Raw genomic sequence first — 27,367 nt, 5'->3', positions numbered from 1 at the left:
CTTTAAATCAGAGGAAACAAACGATAATTTACCGAAAAACATACTCCTTTAGGACTATTCTTGACAAAAATTACCCATATTTACGAAGTAAGAGTTGATTTTGATGATATAAATTACATATGAAATAAGCGTTGATAACAATACGACATTAACTACATCATATGGGTACAATGTATGCGTTCATGTTTAAATATAAGTCAATATTTGGTAGTAAGCGAATGTGATTATGATAGTCATGTCTACTGCAGCCGGTTTTATTATGATTCAAAATGACACCTTCAATTACAATGACAATAAGAGATATAAATGAACAACTGGGTGAATATTTATTTTATTTTCAGAGAAGGAAATGTCTTCGTCTGAACGTTCGATGTTACTTTAAGGTGCTGCTTTAATATCTGCTACTGTTATATCACTGACTAATTCTAATATATCTAAAAATCCAACGGTTGATCAGCGGAACCTTCGAGATCCTGGGTAGAATTTGTACCACTATCTTCATCATCATCATTGAGATTTATCCTATTTGTTCTTGAAGCTCCATTGCTCGATTTCTTTACAATTACATCTGAAAAGTCATCATTTCGATTAATAATAAGCAACAATATTCAAAACACTAAAAGAGTAAGTAAACAACAATTACTAGTAACAATTAAAACAGCAATACCAATACACAATTGTTATGTATATATACAAGATTTAACAAGTATACGTTGAAGTATTTTAAGGAGTAGGAGGTACCCCAATTAGATCACAAAATGTCCTATAACATAGTGTCCGATCTGCGTCCGTTTTGCAGTGATAATGCTTCAAAGTTAATATGTATGAGGTGGTTATTCGGTAAGCACATAAACGTATTTAACTTAAAACTTGTTTATTAACAACAACAATATCAAATGTAGGCTACAGTAGTTCGACTATGACTGTCCGCGTGCCGTAACATCATCCTTTCTTATACCTTAAAAACTAGAGATAGCAACAGGAAAAGAAAAGAATGGAAAGAGGGCTGAAAAACGAAGAGGAAAGCGGACCGAACAGAGAGAAAAGTAAAGAAAGTAAAAAGGGGAAAATTGTCCTGAGCCACGCACAGATCTGGCCATTAGATGTAACTGACGATGACCAGTCCCGTGTTAATCCTTGGGCCAGGATGTAGAAAGAATAGGTTGGAAATTCTAAAGTATTAGAAGAAAAGGTTAAGAACAGCGAAGGTCGAAGAGAAAATCAGAACAGAAAACGGAAACGGAAATCAAGAGAAAACGACAAGGCCGTGGTGACAGTGCCGAACTACCACATGTACAGTGGATAAGACAGGTCTGCGTACAAACACACTCAACTTGAGAAAGAATGTGAAAAATGTATGTGATATCCCCTGTAGGCCTAGTTCACTATCTTGCGTTAATAGTTCAGAAAATCGCAAAAAAAGAAACAAAAAAACGTATCAGCAATAGTACCTCATAGGTGATATGGAAATCTATTGATACAAGTCTCGTCGCCCCAATGCGCCACGTGCGATTATTGTGGCACACGCCTGGGCTTTCCGAGCACTAGAATCGCTGCGGAGAGAGGTGACGTGCGGTGGGAGGAAGGAAACGTCGCCTTCGAAAATCGAAAAACAAGCTTGGTTTAAACCAAAGAATATAATGTTTAGTTTTACACGAAACTTGTGGTTTATTCTTTCATAATTCCAACAGTAACCACATACAACATAAATTAATATAACAAAAGTGTTAACTTCTATTAATTTATTAAAACGTAATATTGTACGATAGTGCTTGTAAGAAATTGATAATGCTATATTCTTGACGATTTCCTAAAATTCTCTGGATGCGCTCTTCTTTCATTCAATCTGTCTTTTCTGATCCTTTTCTTTGGGGATTCCCCGTTTGGAAGTTTTTCTAAAGTAATCTCAACCGCTGCTTGCTCTTTTCGTATACTATTTACAAGAATAAATATACTAGACTTTTTTTGTAAAAAGTATTGCCATCGTCGGTGCCATGCTTCTACGCTATTTTGTATTCCTGGTACTTGAAGTTTATTATTGTCATATACTGACCACAGTTCCGATGGAAATAAAGGGTGACGAATAACTAGTTCATTGTTACATTCTTATATTGTTCCATTTACATAATACTTATTAAACCATCGTGTAATATTATCAGACTCATGAAGAAGTAGAGGTTTTACTTCATTAAAGGCATCTGGTATTTCAGACAGTTCTAAGAATGCGAGACATGGAATATGTCTAATTACAGAACTAAATGCTCCGTCCCTTCCATATCGTCGTACTAAACCATTCTTCTGTACTTTACGATATATTGATTGACACAAATGAAACAAGCAGTCTTTGAGTTTTGCATTAGGAAACACAATTCTAATTGCGTTCATTGCAGCAACCTCAAAATCAATTATAATAAACTGAGGATTTAGGGATATACCTTATTTTTCAGCTGCAGAAACTATACTCTGTAAAAGAAATGTATAGATATTTTGTCGCTTCGAAGACAAAGGTGCACATACTAATGGAATTACAGTATCGCTGTCATTGTCTTCATCTTGTACGTTAGCATGGATTGTATATAATTGTTTCATGATAGTAGTAGCTGTCTTAAATGTACCGTCCATTAAGCAGCATTTACTTTTAGCAACAATTTTTTAATTTTCGTATGTTATAAACAATATAATACACTGTGTTCCTTCTTTTATAATTTTTCCAAATTGTTCTCCGTCCAATGTTTTAGATAATTTCTCAGGTAAATATAACTTTGATGCATTTTGCAGTACGAGCGACATCTTCGAGGCAGCTGAAGTACTAAGCCCTATTACTGACATTCAGGATTTCAACTCCTTAACCGCACGTCACATAAACCCGCACCTATTCGTCCATTGCAAAGACGCTCTTCCATGGACAGCATACCATTGTTTTAGGGACGTTACAAACTACGTATATAATTTTTGGTGATAGCGGTGGGATACTGAGCGTAGAACCGCATGTAATTTCGATAGAATCAACCCACAATAAGCTTAATATCTGAGGATAATAAGCTTTGCGAAACCTACTCCAAAAACTAAGTAAGTACTAACGAATAAGTTGTGGCTACGAGAATTAATTCTCTGCGGGGCTTATATCTGTAGCGGCCAGCGGTACGTACAAGAACATTTGGCGTGCAGATGATTGGCAGGATTTTTAGACATGTGCGTAAAGAAAGCTATTTTTGAGAAGATAGTTCCGTTAGTTGTTTCAAACAATGGATGTTTCCGTTTGTTCAAGACTTTTATTTTTGGGCCTCAATAGCTACGGCAGGTGTCATAAAGTCCTGAATTTCCCAGGGGCCTAAGCGTTGCGAGAGTGACAACTTGTGGGCCATGTGGTCAAGTGACTCGGGCCTCGAGGAAATTCCGCTGCGTTGCCAAGTTTGGGCCAGTAGCCCGCGAGGTCGTGACAAGATGCCGCCGTCACAACGTTGGAAATAGAGAGCGCGACCGAGCTCAGGAATTTTTCTATTGGTTAAGGAGCGTGAGGCATTGGCCAATGGGAATGAATGGAGAGGAACGACACGTTTTCATGAGATCGGAAAAAACTTGATTTGATAGAGTTGACTTCTAGACGCCTACGCGACAATTAGAAAAAGAATAAACACCGTCTTCAGAAACAAAACGTGAAATTTCTCTGGAACACAGACCCTTCGCTAAACTCCAAACGCGGAGTACGGTTTGGTACAGTTAATAAAAAATAAACTCATTGGACAAGCTTCACGACTAGTTTTAAGTGGTGATTGTAATACTATCGCTTTATTTCCGAACTCAGCTCACGTTTTGCTCCTTTACATTCGTCAATACAGTTATATGGCAATATGTCTAAGATTGCTCAGATACCAAACGAAGCTGTCGTAGACTATAGCAGTCGTGTTTCTAATATTCTGCTACAAATAAGAAATTGTAACGAGATCGAAGTACCAGATCATACTGCGCAATACAATATAACTGCGGAACGTAATTATATTAAGGCTTTCCTAACAGGATTGAAACCCGAGATATTCTCTCGTACGCGATATTGTGACTATAGTACTCAAATTTAGTACAATTCAAATTTAGTAACCAGCCTAAGGGGAAACAACAGCAAATTTCTTGAGTAGATTGGCAAATGAAGTATTGCCAGTTCTGTCAGTGGAAAGGACATATGATCCAAGAATGCCGAAGTCTAAATCGCCCCAGAAGAAACTCCCAACCAACAGACACCTACATGCACACTGCAAATTTAAGGGACACACAATTGAACAATGCAGGAAGAAGAAGTACTTCGACCAGCGGGAAGTAGTGAAAAACACTAATCAAGCGAGACCTCAAAGAAAACAGGCAGAACCGAGGATGGTACATAGACAAGCTGTACTAAATCTTGCTACAACATAAATAAGTAAACCTTCAAGTATTCATCTCTGTGATCCAGAATTCAGTAGTGATCGAACAATGTTAATGGTAGACATAGGCTCCGACTTAAACGTTATAAAGAAACCTACCATCTCTGCCTACGCACCTACAATCAACCAATCTCTTCTTCGACCTCTCAACGGAATCACGGAAGGACGACTCACTACTTTAGGGTTCATAAAAGTAAAGATCCTAAATACGTAAATCACCTTCCACATCGTTGAGAACCTTTCCATACATCAGGACGGCATACTGGGAACTGAATTTTTGAATATTGCAAAATCTGCAATAACGATAGGGAATCATGTCTTACCCCTTGCAGATCCAGAAACCATTACAATTCCTGCAAGAACAAGAAGCCAGATCTATGTACGTGTCGCTAATCTACAGGCAACCACGGGATACATTCCCAGAATGAATATGCATCCTAACATTTACATAGGAAACGCAATGGTAACCAACTATAATGGGACCGCCTATCCCGACAGGAGGATATAAAGACCCATGTCGAGCTTGCAAGGTGCTCTAACACATATGCCTGAATTACTTTAACAGTGAAGAAAGAGCCAATGTGGAGATCTTGATAAAGCAATATGCAGACAGATTTCTACTTCCTGCAGAAAAGCTAAAAGCCACAAATAAAGTATACCACAGAATAATTACCGAAAACGAAGTTCTCGTACACGCTAAGTAGTACCGCTATCCTCAGGTACACAAGGAGGAAATAAAAAAATCAAGTAAACGACCTCCTTGAAAAAGGAATAATTAGACCCTCTTCCTCCCCATATAACTCCCACGTCTGGGTCGTCTCAAAGAAGGAAGATTCCCAAGAAAAAAAGAAGTGGAGGGTGGTTATCGACTTCAGGAAACTCAACGACATACCTGTGGCAGACGGTCATTCACTTCTAAATATCACAGATATATTGAACCAATTAAGAAGTGCCAAATACTTCTCTGTATTTGATTTAGCTTCCGGATTCCACCAAATTCCCATGTACTCTGAAGGCCGGCACAAAGTTGTGCTGCAGATGCTGTTCTTAGCCGGAGGGGGGAGGGGGAGGGGGGAGGGAGGGGGGAGGGAGGGGGTATCGGCAAGGACCTTGCCATAGCATACGCATCCAGAGTCCTGAACGACGCCGAAACACGGTACCGCACCACCGAGCGAGAATTACTTGCAGTAGTATACTCTGTACATCAGTTTAGGCCTTGTGTACAAAATCTGGCTACTCCAACGTCACGACTAATGCGTTGGAAATTAAAACTAGCCGAGTATGATATCAAAATCATCTACAAATCCGGCAAATATAATATAAACGCTGATGCTTTATCCAGAAACCCGATCTCACTTCCTGTCTATGTCAAACGAACAATCGCCCACTCAAGCTCAGATTCGAACGAATTCAAAAGGAGAAAAGAATTTCACCAATACAGAACCCGTCAAAGATCAACTTCCTGCTCTAGCTCTGACCCTGAAGACTATAAGAGGAAGAAAATATATCACCAGTTCCCAATACGCCAGAGAAGCACCACAACCTTTGCATCTGGGAATCTAGCCCCAAAGAAACAAGCAAAAGTATATAAAAGTAAAGTATATAAAAGTAAAAAAGGCAGAAGTTAATGAAAAAAAGAAATTAGAAAGGAAAAAGGAACAAAAAACTTCCTTCTCCAGCCAACCTGAACCCAAAAAACATACAATACAAGCAGAAGTCCATGAAATCCCAAAATCTCTTCCTTTCCAACCTCCTGCTAAAACTAATCCTCTTAAATCTATACAGAAGCTAGAATCTACAGACTGGAACAAAATTATGGAGATTGACGAGGAAACAATAGCCCTAAACATCAATTCAGAGGTCCACCAAAAATAGATTCTTGTTCTAAAACTAGTAGCAGTACAAGTACCAGCGAAGCAACACTTACCACACCTAAAATGAATCGAATGTCAGACTCTAGTGGTACATTAACAGCCCCGATAAGTCCTATAAGAATCAGCAAGAAGAAACAGAGAATACTTATCCCCAGGTCGTATCCTCAAATCAATGGACCGGTGCAGAAGTAACCAACAAAAGAGATGCAGAGGAAACCAAAAATTGTTGGCAATGAACCTATAGGAGTTAACATTGAAGAGTCCAATGATCACCTACGGATGAGGAAGGAGACAATAATAATATTCATTAATGAGGATGGTAGACCATTAGGAACATTGGGAGAAGAATTAGTAAGGCAGAAAAAAATTAAATCATATAAACCACACGAAGCAGAACAAAAATGGTAGAATTAAGAAGAGGCAAAAACACTTTCTTTGGTATAGTCACTAACAATAATCCTTCAGAAGAAACTCTCCATAAGGTATTGAATTCATTCAGGATTAAGTTGTAACAAGAAAACATAATGCAAGCATGCATAAAAAACAAAGAACCACTGATAATAACAGACACACCTGTGGATGCATTTGACAAAATTTCCATGGATATCTTAGGACCACTCCCCTACACTGAAAGGAGTCATAGTCACATTCTGATAATAATTCAAGATAACCTCACAAAATACTCCCTTGCAGTCCCATTAGTGGCGATTACACCTGGAGATGTTGCCAAAGCATTTACTGAACACTTTATATGCAGATTCGGCAGTCCAAAGGCAATATTAACGGATCAGGGCACTAATTTTACAGGATCCCTTATGAGAAAATTCGCACAAGCGTTTCACATCAAACAATATCAAACTTCCGCTTTCCACCCTCAATCAAATGGATCCACTGAAAGAAGTCATCATGTTTTCATCGAGTACTTGAAGCATTACGTATCCAAGGAGAAACTATGGGATCTATGGTTACCTCAAGCAATGTTCTTCTATAACACAAGCACACACGAAGGAACAAGATTCACGCCACAGGAACTTGTTTCCGGCAGAAAAGGGCGCTTACCCTCAAACATTCCTTCAAATTACAGTCTAGGCATTTACGCAGACTATGTAGACAATTTAATCTCCAAACTACATTCACTCCGAGAACTAGCACGAGCTACTCTTGAACAATTAAAGTACAGACAAAAGTATTATTACGATAAGAAAATTCACCCTAAAATTTATAAGGTTGAAGATTATGTAATGCTTCTTAATCCATGACGCGACAAACTAAATAGCGAATACAGAGGGCCTTACCGGATTATTGAAATCCTAGAGAATAATAATGTAAAAATCTCTATAGGACCGAAAAAACTTAAGGTTGTCCATATGGACAGAATTAAAAAGGCCCATCTACCTTAAAGTACATACAGGCACTGAGCTGCCATTGGTACCGTCATAGCGGAGAGTTAAAATAAAACAACAATGAATTTCAAACAGTTCAAAACTGACCACTGCGATATTATAAAAGTGCAACAAGTTGCAACAGTGAAACAAAAGAACGGTAACTCGTAAGTAGAATATACGTGTAGGAAGAATAGAAAAAAATATAAAAAAAAGGGAAACAGGATATAGGATATATTATTTTCCAGAAAAAGATTTTGAACTTAACTACCGCAAAGGCAATATGTGCAAACAAAGGTGATTTCAAAATTACACAACCGCTAAGATGACAAGACTAATGGATTTGTGGTACAATGTATATTGCATAGAAGGGGAACTGTACACTGACGCAAACGGGAACGACTACTGCTGCGAATGCAGTGATAATCATAATATCGTAGAAGTATATCACTCGCACCATCTAAGTATAGACTATGCAATAAGATGTAGTACATGCATAAAATTAGTTATCGAACCAAAGTTGATACACTTTTGCCCGAGTTGACGAACAGCGTTCATAGCGGCATACAACCGATGGCAGAACCGATTAAGAAATATTTAAATACATATACATTTATTTTTCTAATAAAGTAATAAAAGGAGAGAAGAATTTTTATCATTTTTATTTTTGTATTTTACTCCCACATATACAGAGATATATAAAGAAAAAAAAGGAAAAAAAAACAACAAACAAAAGAAACAAAATTATTCATTTATTCAATTCCTATTATAATCTTTATGCTGGCGTCACCTACATGCGCCTTAGGGCTAACAAAAATCAAATGTAGCGCAAGTAGAAATCCGCTGCTATAACAGAATCTGCGCAAAGCTGCAAGCGCATCAATAAGGAAACCAGGAAAACAAGAGGACCAATCAGAAGCCTCGGAAATTTTCAGCAGCTTCAAAAAAGGGTATAAAAGAAGGCGGAAAATCTAAAATTTTCTTTATTCTTTCATTCTTAAAATACTAATAGGCTCTAAATCTAACGAGGCAGCACCGAGAAACACAGTCAGAGCCGACTGTCCGAAGCAATGTGCCAGTCGTTTCTGGGACCAGGATAATCGTAGCAAGGGCGAATACAGGCCTTTGTCCAGAGGGCGCTCCAGCCGCCCCAGTCCTCGTCCCAACAGTAGCCCTCACAGAGGTCGCTTCGGGCAATCCAGGCCCTCCTACAGAGGACGCTCCAGCCGTCCAGCCTCCGGAGGAAACCTGGTCCCTCCCAGTTACCCCGACCCGGCCAATAACCCCGTACCCTGGACCCATCTCAAAAGCCGAGATCCCGTATCAACTCATACCACTAACCATCCCGGAACCGGATTGGGAGGTTTACAAAAGCCTACCCCAAAACGACCCCCGGAAAAAACTGTGGCAAATCGGGAGGCTATTCGGAACCGGCGCCGCCGATTTCCCAAATACACGCAGGAATTGCAGGTGCACCAGGTGCACAAGGCCACCAAAAGAAGACCCATGCCAACCCAGAAAGAAGTCAGGAATCCCAAAAGAACTAAAGGCTCAGTGGCTGAAATCCAAGTCAAGACTTGATCTCTCGAGGACGAAAGGTTCCGCAAGGGGGGAGGTGTAACGACCCACGGTCTTCCCTCTGACACTATCCATTTCTCTCTCACTCTATCTATTACTATCTCTCTCTATCTATTACCATCTCTCTACATATTTGTATCCTTCTAATACCTTATTATTATATTACCGCGTATTCTATTATCTTATTACTAATTAATATTTTTGTACCTTATTTTTATATCATATATTATAAGTTCCAATTATATTTTAACATAAACACAACGTATATCGTACGTTTTCATTTACGATTAGAATAAGACCGCCATTAGAAAGTAAGACATTACGCATGCGCGAACTCCAACTAGCGGGTATATAAGGAGCTGTGAAAGCAGCAAGAGACACACTTCCTCCTGGTATCGGGTTCCGAATAGACAAAGATCCTGAAGGTAGCTGATATACTCGTCCAGTGAGATCGAGACCGCTCCTTTAGAGGTAGCGAGCGTTTTCCAAAGATCAAGGGTATTTGATGCTCCTTTACAGGTTCAGTCTAAAGTAACCTTATGACAGGTGCACTACGACGATTCCTGTTAAGTGCAGTGCGGGCGACATCTTGGAGGAAGCTGATACACTAAAAGATCGAAACAAAATAGTAGTTGATGCTCCTTTAATATAGAGTTCGTGCTCACCAGAAGCAGACGAATCGCCTGCCAACAAGTGCTAGAAGCCATTCCTAGTCCGACACATTTCTAAGACCGGTCCTAAAGAGTCTTTTCTCCAGGGTAGCGACTGATGTAGAAATGATAACGAAGGGCTTACGGATGCTTAGGCAATTAAGGCAAAGATTATATGTTTCATGGAACCTTGAGACCGCACTGAGGTTATAGCCACCTATAACTGTGGCAGCGGCCAGGGCATACGAAGCAAGATCTATTGCAGACACATACACAGCACACTGCGTTTTATATAAATGATCCTCTACCACGAATAATATCACCTAACCTAACTCTCGTTCAACGGTATATAACATAACTCTTGCATTATCGAGATAAATAATTATAATCACGTTCAATATAACTTCACATTCATATAATCACACATAATATAACCTCATAATATAAACTCATATCTTATGATTTTATTTAACTAGATTAGAATAGATATCAATATTATATTAATGTTAGGATTAGAATAAGTATTTGTTGAATAAATTATTGTTAAGAAAGATATAAGCCTTGGATTTCAACTCCTTAACCGCACGCCATACGAACCCCCACCTTCGTCCATTGGAAAGCCGCTCTTCCATGGACAACGTAGCATCGTTTTAGAGACGTTACAATAGTGACAATAGAAAACATGAGTTCAGGGACCCAAGGCCTATGGTAGAATTAACTTCAACAGGCGACTCAGGGTCACTCAGTCCCTCACGCGTCTTTCTGGTGGGACAGTGGAGTGAGCTCACGGATATTCCACACACGCGGAAAGTGCGTCCGCGCGCACGTGGAACTGCCGCGGTGGGGGAACCCGCCAGAAACGCGCGTGATGGGCTGAGTGACCCTGAGCCGTCTGTTGAAATTAATTCTACCATAGCCAGCAGTGCCAGTTATAAGGGTCAACTCCAGAACCCACATCTGACCATGACTGTTTGTCTCGTAACTTCTCAAAACCTCTCAGAATCGGAAAAAGAAGATAAAAATGTAAAATAAAAATTTGTTGTATTTTTAAATACCATAAAATGTATTTAACTATCAATCTCTTGTCTAATTCTGCAAATTGCATGAATTCTGTACGTCTTTGTACATCAAAATTCCCAAATGATATCTAATAATTAGACTGCGGCAAGTCTAAACACAGCTAAAGAAATAGTCCCTAAATAAAAATATGCTTTATCTTTCACATACTATAATTTGCACTCTATTTTTTATATTTTCTATGTTTTTGAATGTTTTATATATACTGTAAGTTTTCACAAACGCATAAAAATACGTAACCTAATATTCACTGTACAGTGTGTTCCAAAATTATTGCCACCACTAACAGAACGGTATTCTACACTTTTATATCGATGGAGATTTTTTAAAGAAAGTTTCCGCAAAATTTACCTTGACGTTGGAGCCATGGAGATAAAAAGTCAGAAAGAAATCATGGATCAGAACTCACTGTTTACAATGTGTTCCGAGGTCGCGGTGAAATACAAATTAAATAACCAATCAGGGTACTTAAGAATTAGAAATGCACGCAAATGCTATTGCAAAGTTCCGAAAGAAAATAGCTGAATGGATTGAGTTACTTTTAACTCACTGACAATCATTTTATTAACAATCCTGTCACTAACATGATTTCATCGACACCTAACTTCGTCGACAATATTAACTCATCGATACATTTAGATTACTGACGGTGATTTCCCCAACAATCATTTCTTCAACAGTCATTTCATTGTTACGAGCCCAGAGGTAGAACGGAACATAGCCGAGGATTCGATATTTTGTAAGAGGATGTTAATCAGGATGCACCAGCGCTTTAAAGCACAGGGTTGCAGAATTGTTTGGAAATTGAACTGACCCATGACGAATTCAGCCAGGTGCGCCGAGGATAAGTTCAAAACGTGGACATGCCTGTGACAGATAACACAGGTTTCCAATCCTAAGGACTGTATTGAAACTTTTACTAATCTCTAGATATATAAAACCATCGTTAAAGAGCTAAATATTAATTTGCGAACCCGTAAACCGTCAGACTCGATATCTCCATTTAATTCTGATTCCTTTACAACTAGTACCTCGACCTTGCGTACCACGACATCTGGACGCCAGATGCGACAGACCGCTTTAAAGGGACAATGCCCATCGTAAAATATTGTTTCTTAAACTACAAAAAGAAATGGTTAATACTGAAACCCCACTAATTTACCGTAGTTACTAAGCCAATCCACTCAGAAACACGACGACCAATAGAAGTGCATCTCCTTCACCACCAACTTTTCAACCCCCCCCCCCCCCCCCCCCCCCCCCCAAAATGTTGATAAAAACCCGGACACAGCCGGAACGAGCAGAAGTTCAAAAACCAACTCTCGAACGAACCAATAGCATAATTCGGAACTTGTCTCGATCTGTGAAGTTGTAATCATTAAACAGTTGTGATTTTTTTTGAATAACCGATATCCGTTTAATTTACGACCTGTCACTTTCAACGAGGATTGCATTGGACGATTGATGGAATCCAGCTCACCGTGCATCGTCACGGACAAGTGTATTGGGCCTTACAAACCCAATAGATTCTAAAAAAGGGAATTGCGGTGCATAAGGGACGCAACAACAGGGTTGCCACTAGTAAATTTGAAAATCGGACTATCCTGTGACGAATTTGCACGCGGCGCCAAGGATGGTGTCAAGATGTGGACACGCCTGTGCTAGATATAACAGGATTGCCACTACGAGATTTGGAGATCGAACTGATTTGTGACGAATCTGCAGAGGGGCCCTAAAGATGTGAGGTCGGGACTCAGACCCGATCTCGCCAAGATTTGATTTAAGGAAGCCCGAAGGGCCTGCAAATGTAGCTCCTTATATACCCGAAAATCAGAATTAAAAATTGGTGGGGGTGTTACATCCGGCCTTCACCTGGTCCTCTTTTCTCGATATCAATCAGCAAGAAATGCTGATGCAATCCGAAATATGTAATCAAACGTGCGAACGATTACGACTAACTCTATCGAGCTGATTCAACAAACTGATGTAAGTGTTCTCCTTTTTATGTTATGACACAAAAGGGAATAATATATAAGAACAACAGTCGTCAGCGCGCGTCAGTAGTCAGTCATAGTCACAGTCATAGACAGTCGTAGTCAGACCGAGAGTCAGAGGGAGAGAGAGAGAGTTAGTTCCATCGTGATTCAAGTACAAATGCGAGTCCGAGTAGGAGAAGCGACAGATCAGAACGAATCTCTGATTACCACCCACGCGAGAGCTGTAACATTGTAACAGCGAGGGCATATAGTAACGTTGAATTGGAAACTGCGTAAGAGATGGTGTCGTGAGTGTATTCTGCGAAATCCGAATCGGCCTCTTCAGACCGCGTTGAGCGAATCCGCGAAGTTCGATATAGGAACGTGTGTACGACAAGGAAAACCGCGTTGAGAAGTGACCGGAAGTGACCTGCGAGCCGATAACTTACAAGGTGGAAACGCTGAAATTGTACTGACAGACCGGACGAGTTGGTATGTAATTCGTAACCTTCCTAAATATATAAAATTCTTAAACCTAAACAGGATCTACCAGCTCACTTTCGCCTCTCTCCTTCCATTACACATAAGTTAAAGTTTAATCAAGGTGTGCTTTAGCACTTTAAAAGAGCAAGAACCCCAAAGGTCGATCTCCGCCACTCGAGACGATCGCCGGTTTAATTAGGACGTAACAGGGGTATGACTATGGTAGGAATGTTATTAGGAAAAAGTCTATGCGGGAGAGAATTCTGGAAGTTTCCATCCACCATATCGCTACAGCTGTTTCTATGATTGAATGGACAAAGGGTGCTACAGCTCGGAGAAAATATTACCAAATATGGTAATATCCTCGATCATGACCATATCGACAATCATTTCACCGACAGATGTTTTCATTGATACCGTGCTTTACCGGCAATCTTTTGACCGCCAAATATTTTCATTGTTACCAAGTTTCGCTGACAATGTATACATAGAAGCTATCGATTTCTATTATGTACACTGATTAGTATTCGCCTTATCATTGTGTGATATAGATGTGCTGCGTACTTACGTATTGAACGATATGAATTTTGGATCAAGTCGTAGAGCTGCGGAACAAGAAGTTAAAATTCTTTTCTTTATACGCGGGAAACAAAAGATGTGTATCAGTGGAAAATCATTGTTGGCAAAATCTTTGTATGTCAAATTCTTGTTGCGAGAAATTGTTACACGATTCTGTTCATATTTCAGTTTTCCTATTAGAGTTAACATATTCTTTATACTTTAACACTGTTTTCTCTTTGTGCTTTCTTTTTAAATGAGATATGCAATTGGAAGTTGTATTTCTAAATCCTTTAATTTCAACATGTTTTGTGTATTTCATACATAATCTTACTATTATATCGGAACTGCTCTTCGTAGGTTGATATTAAAAAAAAACGTACCATCAAGATTTAACATTACAATCTCTTTCAACATTCTGATTAGTCTCTATCTTTGTATGTTTATATTTCTTTTCATTGATCATTGTAACATTTACATATTACTCACAATTTACAAACTACCATAATTATATAAGAAGTAGAGGTGTCGGGAATGTTTGAATATTTAAATAGTTCTAAATTTTAATCGAACCGGAACTGAATTTTCGAATTTATTCGGGGTCTTGAAAAAACTTAACGGTTCGACAAAAACCGAATAATTTTCAAGGGTAGTAAATATAGTTCATTCGAACCGTTTAGTTCATTTTTTTCTTAATCGATTCGTTTTAACGAAACGTTCGGTTTCTTTGAGTTTCCTGATTAGTCCGAATATTCGAAGCACGTTATAACTCGGTTCGCTTATTCCGAACCGAACGACACATCTAATAGGAGGAAATTCAAGATAGTACTCGTACGTATCTTTTAGTTCTCGACTGTATGAAGTCAATTAATGACACAATGGGACAATACAGTCTTTTTATTAGTGGATATTTTAATAAGATTTTTCATTTTAATATTGTTGGCACGATCGATTTGCATAATATCAACGTAAGGTGGTGAGTTAATCGATGTGGATCGATGCGCATCGTGTCGCTCATAGTTTTTATGCATAGTTAATGCTCTCAGTAATTGTATACGCCATGTATAGGCACGTGTTTTTCTGGTTTATACTTTGGGGGTTTTTGTAATACCTAGTTTTAATATTATATCGGATATTTAATAATTTTGCGGAGTGTTTTCTTTTATTGATTCGGCGAAACCTTAACAAATATATTAATGATATTTCTCCTTTTTTGAATTGAAATATAATTATGGTAAAAATTGAATGCACAAATACGTTTGAAGAACATTCACATAAAATTCTAAAATTCTTACTCTAGGACATCAGGTTTACAGAAAACCAACACACACCAACAGATACCTACACGCCTCCTCCCACCACCACCCATCGCAGAAAAATTCAGTAATAAACTCCTTAATACACTGAACCATCAACATTAATGAGAAGGAACACCTCCCCCAGGAATTACAACACATTACAACCAGTCTGCAACAAAATGGCTTCTCCAAATACAAAATAAACCGTACCATGAACAGGATCATGAACCCATCCAACAAAAAATCCAAACCAGACAATAGTGACAAACATAATACCACCTTCCTCCCGTACATAGGGGGTACGACTGACCGCATAAGCAGAATCCTCACAAAACACAATATAAAGACCATTTTCACTACACACACGAAGATCGGACAAATGCTCACCTCCCCTAAAGATCCTCAACCACAGCTTTCATCGGCAGGAGTATACAAGATACCTTGCTCATGTGGCAAAATTTACATTGGTAAAAGTGGGAGGAGCGTGAGCACAAGGCTCAAAGAACATGAGCGCTGCACCAGATTGGGATATATACAATCCGCTGTTGCAGAACATCAAAAGGCAACAGGACACAAGATACTCTTCAACGAAATGAAAGTCCTAGCCAAGACTAAAGGCTATTTCCCTCGAAAACACCGGGAAACGTTGGAGATAATGAAGCATCCTAATGACATCAACAGGGATACTGGTTGCCACATGAACCCAATCTGCAGCTCCCTCCTCCCAGTTTTTTAATTGTCCAGCTGTATAATTAAAAAACAACACCATTGGTGCCCAATGAACCGGAACACCTTATTATTGACGCTCAGTGATGCATGAACAACACTTAAGTAGTGCACCGTACCAGACAAACTTCAGTTTCAGTGTGTCTTTCGACCCCCTGAAGAAGCCAGCTGCAATGCTAGCGAAACGTCGGAAATCTCTTCCTATCGGACATGGCTTACACTCGAAAGCTTCAACAATGATAATTGTATAATAATTAACAAGTTATGAGGTTTACTAACATTTCCTGCAGCTCTCTGATTCCACATCAGATTCGTCTACATGTCCTTGTGTTCGAATATGCCGCGCATATTCTTCTCGAACGTTCCATGTTCGCGTGACCGGTTCCGACAGCGCCACGAATTTCCACAAACCGGCGTTCCGGTGCCGATTCCCCAGACGCGCTACCGAAAGTATACCAAAAGGACATAATAAAGGTAATTGTATTTCCATCGAATCTTTCTGAGTCTCGTGTTTCACACCCAGTACGACTATCTGTTTCACTTCTTAATACTGATTTCCTAACCTTCCGACGCCTGACTCCCACGATTCTGGACGACTATCGGCTCCTCGTTCGAACCGTGCTACGAAAAGTTGTAAAATCGAACACTTTACTTCCAAAGAAAACTGTATCCAACATAGTGGCTCCCCGATTTATTCGAGTTCGTCCACGAAAGTTCGTCTGCATGCTACAGCTACCTGTAACACCAGTTTCGTTTGTACGTCATCCAACCTCCTTACAGCATCCTGATTTTGCATCAAGTGTCTGTTTTCACTTGCCAACCTCCTCAACACCCTAATTTATTCTAAGTTCGTCTGTGAAACTGATCATAGTGACTTCCTGATTACTGTTTAACCACTATATTCTTTGGATATATATCTATCCTCACCGGCTTCTCGAGCTGCTCGCGTCCCGTTTCATATCAAAGGTGTCGCTTTGAAAATGTGCAAATTATTGTTTATGTAGGATGGACGAATCCCGTTGTGTGTGCGTGTGTGTATGTGTGTGTACGTGTGCGTGTGCAAACACGTATGTGGTCGCGAGGTATCGCCGAAGTCGAGCGACGCAGGAAAAAACACGCGAGGCAAAACCGTTGGAGAGGCGTTGTGTATGTGAATGTGTATGTGTCCGGTGGTAGTCAGAAATCAGGAGACAGAGGACATTGTTTCGAGAGCGTCGCGAAGAAACGGCCACGAGGTGCGAACGTTATTCCGTCGTTCCTTACATATTTTCCGTTTTATAAACTTACATCTTTTCTTTTCTTTTGAATAAACCTATATAATTTTGGGGGCTCGTCCGGGATCTAATCAGACGTAGGCAAGTTTTAAGATCTTCGCGACGGTAAAACGACGTGAAAGTGTAAAGAATTGTAACGAAGTGAAAAGAAGTGTAAAGAAGTGTGACGAAGTGTAACATACAAAACACTATGGCGACTACGAGCAAAGATCCGGTATTAGTTAATCCGCCGACGGCCACAGGGAAGCCAATAGTGGACATAGAAAGTATGAAGCTGGAAGAATTAAGGGAACAATTGAGAAAATTGGGACTCAGTGTTCGAGGTAAGAAGATTGTATTAGCCGCAAGACTGGAAGGCGCCCTTGCACAGAACACGGAGAGAGACGGAGAATCTAGCGACGAATATTACGATGGTGACGAAGATCCGGCTGACAGGCCCAAGCAGGCATTGTCTTTCAAGGATGTGGAAGAATCTATCAAGGCTTTCAGCGGCGACGATTCAACCAACGTAAGCTGCTGGATAGAAGAATTTGAGGAGCTGGCGGAGCTGTGCGAATGGACAGACATCCAGAAAATTATTTACTGCAAGAGGCTCCTAAAAGGATCGGCAAAGCTATTCGTCCAGTTCGAGAAATGTGGCAAGACGTGGAAAAGGTTGAAAAAAGCCCTAATAGCGGAATTCTCAAGCTCCGTGGATACGTACAAAATTCATAGAGAATTGACGAAAAGAAGAAAAGAGCCCCACGAAACGTATCAAGAATACATCTACAAGATGTGTGATATAGCCGCACGAGGTGGGGTAGAAAAGAGCGCAACGATACAGTACATCATAGATGGAATTCACGACGAACCAGTGAATAAGACTATTCTGTATGGGGCAACGAACATTAGTGAACTCAAACAAAAATTCGCATTGTACGAGCCCATGAAGAGGGGCATGCAACCGAAATCGAAACGTCCGACGGAAAGCGAGGGTAAGAAGCAAGGATCGAATCGGCTTACTGAGGAGAAGCGCTGCTACAACTGCGGATCCATGAGTCATCTGGGTACGAAGTGTCCGTATTCACGGAAGGGTACGAGGTGTTTCAACTGCAACGGCTTTGGACATATAGCAGCGGACTGCCCCGAGCGGAAGAGTGCATCGAAAGAAAGCTGCAGTACCAGCCATGCATCCGTCAAGAAGAACTTCAAGGAAGTGAAGCTACGAGACGACAAGATAGTGGCGTTGATCGACACAGACAGTGATTTAAGCCTGATTCGTGCGGAACAGTACATTAAAATAGGTGCACCCACGTTAGGTAAGAACATTCTTAAATTTCGGGGAATAGGATCCGACGAAATCCATACGTTAGGCGAAATCTCCGAGAAAGTAAACATAGATAATAACGTTCACGCGATAACGCTGCATGTTGTTCCGGACACGTTAATGCGGCCAGATCTCCTGATTGGCAACGATTTTTTACAGAAAGTAGAGCTGCACATTAAAGACGGGAATGTTTCTATTTCATGTCCGGAAAAGAACAGCGAGCAATACGACGGCTTGCCGGAGATATTCAAAATAGACGTAGTTGAGGAAAATAGCGAAACCAATGAAGTTGATCTGTCGCATATCGTGAATGCAGCGCACCGCAAAAGAATAGAAGACGCGGTGACTAACTATAAGCCGAGTAAGACGCGCGGTATTGATATTGAGATGAATATAATTTTGAAAGACGAGGAACCCGTCTATCATCGTCCGAGGCGCCTATCGCCGTCGGAAAAAATGGAGGTGGATAGTCAGGTCAACAAATGGTTAGCGGAAGGAATAATCCGCCCGTCCAACTCGGATTTCGCTAGCCCAGTAGTTTTAGTGAAAAAAAAGGACGGGACGAGTAGGCTTTGCATTGATTATAGGAAACTAAATCAAAAGATTATTAGAGAGCGATACCCGTTGCCATTGATCGAGGATCAATTGGACGCATTAGAAGGCGCACGCGTGTACAGTACACTCGATTTGAAGAACGGATTTTTTCACGTCCCAATAAACGAAGAAAGCCGTAAATACACCGCGTTCGTTGTTCCAAACGGTCACTACGAGTTCCTCAAAGTCCCCTTCGGTCTGTGTAATTCGCCGTCAATTTTCCAGAAATTCATCAATACGATTTTCAGGGATCTAATGGCGTTGAAAATCGTGCTCGTCTATATGGACGACTTAATCGTACCGTCGGATGATGTGGAAAGCGGAATAGATAACCTTCTACGCGTATTCAACACCGCGGCCGAGTACGGACTCATAATAAACTGGAAGAAATGTCAATTTATACGAACGCGTATAGATTATCTGGGGCACGTGGTCGAGAACGGAACGATTCGCCCGTCGGTAGCCAAAACGTTGGCCGTCTCGAAATTTCCGAAGCCAACTAATTCAAAAGGAGTACAAGGCTTTCTTGGTTTGACGGGTTACTTCCGAAAATTCGTTCCCTAATACGCAATTATAGCGAGGCCGTTGTCCAATCTCTTGAAAAGAGACAACAAATTTGATTTCGGTTGCGAAGAAAAGCGATCGTTCGAGCGACTTAAGGCAATTTTGTGCAACGCGCCGGTTCTTAGACTGTATAAACCGACCGCGGAAACGGAGTTGCACACCGATGCGTCGGCTATGGGATATGGCGCTATTCTAATGCAACGCGATAGCGAAGATAGAGCATTTCACCCCGTTTACTATGCTAGCGGAAAAACCACACCCGCCGAGGAGAAGTACCCCAGTTACGAGTTGGAAGTGTTGGCGATCATCAAATCGCTACGCAAATTCAGAGTGTACCTGTTAGGGATACAGTTCAAAATTGTTACAGATTGTCGCGCATTTACAATGACAATGAATAAATCATATTTACATGTAAGAGTAGCTAGATGGGCACTGCTCCTCGAAGAGTTCCAATACTCAATCGAACATCGTTCGTGTAAGAATATGACACATGTAGACGCTCTAAGCCGCAACCCTTTACATACGGTGCTAGTCGTAAGTGAGAGCGAGGAAGGAATTATTTTCAAATTAAAAAAGGCACAGCGTGCAGACGATAACGTGCGAGCGATTATAGAAAAAATTCGTGAGGGCGAAGCCTCGGGATTTCTAGTAAAAAACGACCTGCTGTATAGAGTAGTGGACGGCGATGTATTAGTAGTGGTACCCAGAGCGCTACAAAAACAAATCGTAAGAAGGGTTCACGAGCAGGGTCACCTCGCGGCGGATAAAACAGAAAAGTTAGTAAAGCGGGACTATTGGTTCGAAGAGATGAGGAAGACTGTCGAAAAAGTAATTCGTAATTGTATCGATTGTATTCTCGCAAATCGAAAGCAGGGAAAACAGGAAGGGTGGCTCCATCCAATAGACAAGGGCGAGGTCCCTTTACATACGTATCACGTAGACCATCTCGGTCCAATGCCTTCGACTAAGAAAAGATATAGGTTCATTTTTGTAGTTGTAGACGGTTTTTCAAAGTTTGTTTGGCTCTATACGACCAGGTCGACAGACACTGCCGAGGTTTTAGGGCACTTGCGTAAACAGGCGTCGACATTCGGGAACCCGTACAGAATAATATCCGATAGGGGAACAGCCTTCACGTCACGGACATTTGAAGAATATTGCAACTCGGAGAACATAAAACACGCGAAAATCACCACCGGAATGCCGAGAGGGAACGGGCAAGTTGAGAGGGTCAACCGTACTCTGATACCACTACTGACTAAAATGAGCGCACCTAACCCTGAAGAATGGTATTGCTATCTCGAACTGGTCCAAAAATATCTAAATGCGACGCCAAACAGGAGCATCGATACTTCACCCTTTACTCTATTATTCGGTGTGCCGATGAGAATCCAAGAAAACCAATCGGTAAGGTCGATTATCGAGGAAGAATGGAGAGGCATGTTCCAGGAAAATCGGAAGGAGTTGAGAAAGCATGCGAAGCAGGCTATCCTCAAGGTCCAGGAGGAAAATCGAAAAGGCTTCAACAGGAAGCAGACTGCGGCCAAACGGTATGAGGTGGGAGAAATGGTCGCGATCCGTAGGACACAATTCGGTTCAGGCTTAAAATTATACCCTAAATACTTGGGGCCCTATGAAGTACTAAGAGTCCTGAAAAACGATCGTTACGTGGTACGGAAAATCGGTGAGCATGAAGGGCCTAACACAACGACTACTGCAGCAGACTCAATGAAACCATGGAGCAACGACGAAGAAAGAGACTCCTCGGATGCAGGAGAGGAAGATCAGAACATCTGAGGGCAGATGTTAATTGTCAGGACGGCCGAATGTAGGATGGACGAATCCCGTTGTGTGTGCGTGTGTGTATGTGTGTGTACGTGTGCGTGTGCAAACACGTATGTGGTCGCGAGGTATCGCCGAAGTCGAGCGACGCGGGAAAAAACACGCGAGGCAAAACCGTTGGAGAGGCGTTGTGTATGTGAATGTGTATGTGTCCGGTGGTAGTCAGAAATCAGGAGACAGAGGACATTGTTTCGAGAGCGTCGCGAAGAAACGGCCACGAGGTGCGAACGTTATTCCGTCGTTCCTTACATATTTTCCGTTTTATAAACTTACATCTTTTCTTTTCTTTTGAATAAACCTATATTTATTTAATCTCGATTTTGAACCTTGTTCCTTTACATTAGCTATTAGTGGTTTTATAGTATTCAATTTACTTTGACTTTGTTTTCGTTCAACATTGACGTAGTCATTACGTTTGACATTACGTTACAGTTCATGTTATATGTATTTCTTGAGAAAGATTGGTTGCTTCTATGAAAATTTTCATTTTGCAATGAATTATCGGTTGACACATTTTGTGAATATAGATTAGACGCATACAAATGATTTCGATTACGACATGTAGCCTTTCAGTAGTCTTTTTACAATAGATACGATAGGCTGTGGAGATTTTTTGTAAAAGGAAACTCGATGCTGCATTCTAGATAGATTTCGCATTAATCTTTTCTAATTTTAGTTGCCGTTACTCACCGAGTTCACATCGAACAGCCGTATTTATTTTAATAGCTCTTGACAAATCTTTAGTCATTTTGAGGAAAATAAATGGTACATCTTTATTTTTAAGTTTCCCGCGAATTCTGATAAACCTCTTCTTCGTTCTTCTTCAATTGAAATGTCTCTGTGTAGTTGTAAAATTGATTCAACCAAATATCCTTGCAGGATTTGATTATGAATTTCTGAGAATCTTTTAACATATTCTATGCAACGGGAACGCATTACAAAGTTTTTCTAAATTTCCTTCTTTCAGTGGTTTAAATCCTTACGAAGTCAAGATACTTCCAATGGTGAGAGTAGAGGCGCAGGCCGCATTTTCAAGGTTGAGAGACACAATTTATTGCAATATTAAAATCCTTATTTGTTTTCAGAAGCATTAAAACAGAATTTGTGATATTGATGGCTTTTAGATAATGAATCCAGTTAGTTAGCTTAATACATAGAGATGCCGTCAAATGAAGAATTCACTTCGATGTACCTTGGAGTTAAGTTCTTTCTTAAAAACGTTAAGCGGATCTGGTAATTTATTTGTGTTAGTTGGCCAATATGTGTGTTCAGTTGAACTAACAATGAGTTTTATACAGGATGTGGCATTTGAAACAATCAGATGTCATTAGAACAAAACGTTCTATGAAAAAATGTTTCAAATAAAAGTTATTCCATTTCAAGGAAGAAAGAGAATTGCATTAATATTTTTTAATTTTATGTGCGACTTCAAGATCAGTTGAAGGTTATCTTCATTTTTTAAAATGAGAAAAAAATAAGTAATTTTTGCTATGTTCAATTGAGTAATAATAACGTTCTGCAATTTCTTTACCTCATCATTCGTACAAATGCTTGAATGTAAATAAGACGTAACAAGAAGACGTAAGCAAAGCCTGTTTGTTTACAATCAATAAGGTTCTATTCTGTAATGTAAGGCATGTATAACTTTCAAGTGGTGACTACTATTTCAATATCATTAGTGGTGACTTGACGTCAAGTTGACTCTATATCAACAGTGGTGACCTGACTTCAAATTGACTACGTGCTAATAGTGGTGACTTGACGGCAAATTGACTCCGTATCGCTAGTAGTAACATAACATCAATGTGACTGTTGCGTCCCTTATGCACCGCAATTTAGGAGTCTATCGGGGTCGTAAGGCCCAATACGTTTGATCGTGGCGATGCACGGGTCGCTGGATGACTCAATCGGTTTGATTGAGATCCTCATGGAAAGTGCCAGGTCGTGGATGAAAGAATCGATTTGTTAACGAATAACAACACTTAATAAGTTAATAACACTTCTACAGATCACGTTGCGTGTTTGAGTATTCGTGTCACGAATGAATGGTGAATGTCTGATGTCTGATTGATGTCGGAATAGTGTCTCGCTAATGTCTCAATAATGTATCAATAATGTCTGAATAACGTCTGAATAATGTCTGAATATTTGGTTTTACAAAAGTTCTCTTATATACTGATTCTTGTTGGCATCGGTCGACCAATCAGGAGCTTGACTAATTTCTATTGGTGCGGGGCTGCTTACATTTTCCGCAGCTAAAAATTGTGGTCAGGGAATTCGCGATCGGTGGAAAAACCCTGACCTAACGGTACGGAACGCGCGGTGTCCTGCGTTTATTGGGGGTGGTCATAAACGCGACGCAGAGTCGAAAGGTGATCGTTTAGAAAATAATTGCTAGGGCTAAACTTCGATTATAAGCCGAAACAGATGTTGTTTTTAACTAAAAAATGGTCCAAATCCTAACATCACTGGAGGTATAGGTCTGATGGTACGGGTTTTACAATGTTCTTATACGTCTAGAAATCGGTGTACTTTCAACAAAGTCCTTAGGACTGAACAGTGACACATCTCTAAATAGAGATATATTCTACTTATATTAAGACGGTATTATTTGTTCTCATCTAGATAATTTTATTACGTTCATAGCATTTCATAAATAAAATATATTTGTTGTTAATACAATTACAATAATGAATTTTATTTCTATATACCTAACAATAACGCAACAATACATTTTACTATAAGATTAATAAACATTTACAGTACTTATACGGAGTCAATTTGACGTCAAGTCACCACTTTAGATACGGAGTCACTTTAATGTCAAGTCATCCGTATTATAGTGATACGAAATCAATTTGACGTGCATCACCACCAGTATTAGGAGCCAATTTGACATACGTCATCAATGTAAAAATAAGTTTAAAATTACTATTTATTAACAATGAGTTTAATAATCAGAGTCAGTTTGAATTGCAATGAATATCTATGGATAGATACACAACCACGGAAAAAATCGAAATAATTTTATTTTACGGCAAGCGTGCTCAAAACCTTGATTTTACCGTTGAATTACAAATGGCACGATTCCGTGAAGTGAAGTTTTTTTAATTAATTTGATTATTATCATGTTTATTTCTTGGTTGGTTTTATTTGTTCATTTGTTCATTTGTTGATTTATTGTTTATTTGTCTATTGCAATAATTTATGGAAACTTTGCCACATCTTCACAAAATTAAAAAAAAGACATCAATGCAATTATCTTTGCCCTTGGGAATCCAATATCTTTTGTTGGAAATCTTTTTTCATAAAATGCTTTGTTTTCAGGATTTGTTGCCTCATCTAAAATGCCGCATGTTGCATATTATAATTTCAATTGTGATCTTGATTGTGATCGTGTATTTAAACTTCTGCGCTTGAAGAAAGCATATTGCGTTCCAACATAGCATGTGCAATGAAATACGAGATTATTACTTTGGTATACTTGTTTTTGACATAAGATGAAAAACGCACTAAACAAAATTGGCTTTGACCAGCCGTAGGATGATGTAGGAAGTTGCTATATAATCCTGCTCTTTTTTCGGCATGTAAATGCATCATGAAAACTGAACATAGAAATCGCACTCTACTTTGTCCATACATCATTGTACAGCCTAAACTTTAAGAACACCGTTCGCTCTATCCGTACGTTCGGTACATTGTACGGACTAAGCAGCAAAAGGTTTAATTTTACAAAGGTAATAAATTCCAAAAATTTGTCTCTAAATCATTTAAAGCAAATTAAATGATACTGTATAATAGTAGTAATCCACTCAGCTAACCATATTTGTATTTGTATTTACATGTAAGTATATCAGAAATTATAATACACAGTAAAGGTATTTACCACAATTTTCCTTATTGCCACGTGTCCTGGTACCTGCAATTTCGACTCCATGGGGATCTACGCACCAACAAATCCCAATACCGTGATGACATTGGGTACTACGGTAATAACCTTGAGAGTCACATGCGGGTGCATTGTCGGGAGATGATCGTTTTTGTATAGCAATACAAGGACGTTCAGCTTTTGAGAAACATCCACACCACTCAGGACTGCTTACAAAAACATCTCTGAAAATATACATGCAGATAGTAACAATTAGTTTTAATGATAATTATTCACGTATTTAACAGATAAATGTAACAAACATAATGACTTTGAAATAACCCGTTATGTACTGTACAAGTGTGTACAATAACAATAATACACTCGTTAAAAAGATTCTACTGATCTCGTGGTATCGTGTCTAAGTGGTTCGACCACGGAATAAGTAAACAGCATTTAAGACACAGATTTCGATCAGTTTTATCGATCAGTTAATGGAATACCTGGCACGGAAAGCACGTTAGCTATTACTATTTGGTAACATTTTGTTATTAAACTACTCCTTCGCAAACATGTTGAGACTTCGTAACGACATTTGTTATTAAACAAGTGAAATTCAAAATTCGGTAGCAGAACACTCTACTCTTTGCAATCGGCAAACACACCTATTTTCATCAGTCTATGCAAATTTGTAAAGCAATAAGAAATATTTGACACGTATGTTTTATCAGCAACCGACAATGTTGAAGGCGTCGCAAGGGTAGCCGTCATTTTTGTTATGGCTTGAAAAGCCGGTTTAGGTTCGCTCAAACTACTACCGTAAGTCAAGAGAAGCTATAAGCGTAGACGTTGCAGTCTAGTAAAATTCTGTTATGCGCAAAGGTTGCGTATCCTTCTCGACATTGGGCTCTATATTCAATGAGGAAAATTCCCCTCTAGACCATGTAATATTTAATTCCATCAAGAAGTAACAAAACGAGTTCGACCAACAGAAAAAGTAAATAAGCAACATGCCACAAGATACCCAGATGTTGACGTGTGCATTGAGTGTTCAAGAGCAATACATTATTAACACTGAACTAATTTCAACGGAAATTGTTTTAACAGTATATGTCTTTATCCACACATGACATAACTCGCTGTTGAAACTTAAATGTCAGATCGACCTCGAAGTTTGATATTTTTGACAAGAATTAAAATGATATACATATAACTTTCCATGACGTAAACTACTGTGTAAACGAACGTCCTTGCAGTCCTATCGACCGGCTTACCTCTTCATGGAAAACCTCGGCAGCAAAATAGTTCCTAATGCCGGACGCAAAAAGGGTCGTTGATTGTATACAGAGGAGTCAGTGTCCCACTCTCGACGAAATTACAAGCTTATGCCAGAAACTATACTTATAACTCCCGATTCAACACAAGCAACGATTTCCATAACATCCCATGAAGGAGTCCATTTACTTAGACCATTCGATTACTTGAGAAGGTTGTCCTTCAGTGAGACTCCTACTGTAAACGGTCGCTATCTTTTCGACTACTGGATCATACTTGAACAGCTGACTGTTGGTCTACACTTTGGTCCTTAGGTCTACATTTCATTTGTGTGTTTATCACAAATATTTTTGACTCTTAAACCTTCATAAACATTAAACCGTAAGAGATACAACAAAATGTACCATGAGTTTTTACTTGCATTGCTCCACCTTAATATATCTGCAAAATTAAAAAATCTTCCGACTAATAGTCTACCGTATAGATTGTGAGCGTCGGTAGTTCGGAAGGATTTTCAACTCAATCGGGTGCCAAGAGATTCGACTTATTAATGCGGCCACTAGAGCGGGTGCGGTTTAACGTGCTTGGTGCGGGTTTGGTGGATCGCGGACGGTTTAGGCGGTAGTG

The 27,367-nt window shown here is 39.7% G+C and overlaps 1 protein-coding gene across 2 annotated transcripts in view; it reads right to left on the bottom strand.

Moving 5' to 3' along the window:
- Positions 1-238: 238 nt before the first annotated feature.
- Positions 239-27,367, bottom strand: part of Cow (Proteoglycan Cow) — a 362,273-nt gene continuing 335,144 nt past the window's right edge. For both annotated transcript variants that reach the window (XM_076391853.1, XM_076391854.1), the window contains 2 exons: positions 25,484-25,710; positions 239-568 (listed from right to left, as the gene is read on the bottom strand). In XM_076391853.1, the coding sequence (XP_076247968.1) occupies positions 435-568; positions 25,484-25,710 (361 nt within the window). In that variant the 3' untranslated portion in view covers positions 239-434. The remainder of the gene's footprint in view (positions 569-25,483; positions 25,711-27,367) is intronic.

The sequence above is a fragment of the Calliopsis andreniformis genome, unplaced genomic scaffold, assembly GCF_051401765.1.
Source record: "Calliopsis andreniformis isolate RMS-2024a unplaced genomic scaffold, iyCalAndr_principal scaffold0133, whole genome shotgun sequence".
Taxonomy (NCBI): domain Eukaryota; kingdom Metazoa; phylum Arthropoda; class Insecta; order Hymenoptera; family Andrenidae; genus Calliopsis; species Calliopsis andreniformis.
This window is presented reverse-complemented; position numbering and strand designations above follow the sequence as displayed.